The 1,755-nt window shown below is 49.1% G+C and overlaps 1 protein-coding gene across 1 annotated transcript; it reads left to right on the forward strand.

Annotated features, from left to right (window-relative positions):
* Positions 1–813: 813 nt before the first annotated feature.
* Positions 814–1,755, forward strand: APOF (apolipoprotein F). The gene has a single exon (XM_065932409.1). It carries the CDS (start codon positions 832–834, stop codon positions 1,753–1,755), a length of 924 nt encoding a protein of 307 aa, XP_065788481.1. The 5' UTR covers positions 814–831.

Genomic DNA, 1,755 nt, shown 5'->3' on the forward strand with positions numbered 1-1,755 from the left:
CTTTAACCTTGCCCTTCTCCACTTGGTAGCTCTCAGTCCTTATTTCACATTCTTTTTTTTTTTTTTTTTCTTATTTCACATTCTATTTTTCATTTTTTCTTTCAGTTAGCATATACTGTGCCTGTAATACATCTCAGCATGAGAAGCATTTGAACTTTTTTCCTAATCCATCCCCCTGTACTAAATCCCCAAAGAGACACTGTAGCTTGCTAATTTAATTTTTAAACTGAAAAGAGAAATAAAAGGGAATCATAGACATCTAATCTCTTCTGATTCTGGGTCTCCCAGCTTCTATCATGAGCTAAAGTGGGAACGTGGCAGGGACTGGTTGGAAATGCCAAATGTCGAAGTTTTTAGATACTGAGGCCAAGTGTGGGACAAGTGCACAAAGTCTGAGAAGCCAGAACAGAGGAACAAATATTTGCAGAGATTACATCTCTTACTGATACTAGAGGAAAGCCAGTACATCTGCTCTCTTCGTGCTGCAGAGGAGTCGGCAGAACAGGATCGAGGAGCTACCAAATCCATCAAGGCGGTCTCACTTTTGAATCACTGGACTGTGTGGTAATTTGGAGCTCCTTATAAATGGGTGGGAATCATGCTGAGGAAGACCTGAAGATGGAGAAGGTCAAGTGGGAACAATTGGGTTGAGTTTCCTGTTTTTTAGTCCTTTAGCTAAAAAAGATCAGAAGTTTGGAGGTAACAGATGAGGTTCGCCCTGAGCGCTGGGCTCCTTTTGGACCACAGCCCTTAAGAAAATGGTTTGTGTGCCTCTGGTTTCTCCTCTCTCCAGTGCACCCTGCTGCGAACCTGCATGGTTTCAGACTCATCATGTTACCAGTTGAGCTACTTCTTTGCTGCTTCCTGCTGCACACTGCAGACGCCATTTCATCTGGAAACCAGACGGATGTCTTACTGCATCTTCCTTCACCCTTGGAATCCTCGCTAACTTCCTCATACCCCTTGTCTTGCCAGACCCTTCTCCCCAAATCCCTCCCTGGCTTCACTCAGATGGCCCCTCTCCCCAGGTTCCTGGTGAGCCTGCCACTGACGATCGCCCTGGAGAGAGCTGGTTGTCAAGCTGATGTACAGGTCCTGCAGCTTCAGCTGTACCGCCAAGGGGGGGTAAACGCTACACAGACCCTCATCAGACATCTGCAAGATCTGAAGAGAAGCAGAAGCAGAGGGAGGGGAGTGTCCGTAGATGCTCTGGCCTCTGCTCTGCAGCTGTGGGCTGGAGAGAACCCAGGCCCACGGAGAGCCCGGCGGTCGCCCTCCGTCAAAGACTGTGAGCAGGAGCAGGAGCAGAGTGTGCACGGCATAGCCCAGCTGTTGCCGGGAGTGGGAACCTTCTACAACCTGGGCACAGCAGTGTATTACGCCGTTCGGAACTGCCCGGACGTGGCCAAGGAACGAGGCCGAGACGGGGTCATAGATCTGGGTTATGACCTTCTGATGGCCATGGCTGGAGCGTCACAGGGACCTACAGGGCTAAAGATCGGCATTGCACTTAAACCTGCGCTGAAGGCTGGGGTTCAGCGGTTGATCCAGTATTACTATGAGAGAGAGGCAAACACCCCTCCACCAGAGCCCAGCGAGGAGGTCTTGGGGAGCACCTCAGATATGAGTGAAGTGGAAGAAACAACTATTATGGCCCCTTTCGTGTCAGAAGTAGTAAGTTCAAATCCATGCTGGGGGTGGACCTTATTCAACAACTGTGGCTTAGATCCTAGGTATTGGAATATTAGGATATAA

The sequence above is a fragment of the Muntiacus reevesi genome, chromosome 4 (assembly GCF_963930625.1).
Source record: "Muntiacus reevesi chromosome 4, mMunRee1.1, whole genome shotgun sequence".
Classification (NCBI taxonomy): Eukaryota; Metazoa; Chordata; class Mammalia; order Artiodactyla; family Cervidae; genus Muntiacus; species Muntiacus reevesi.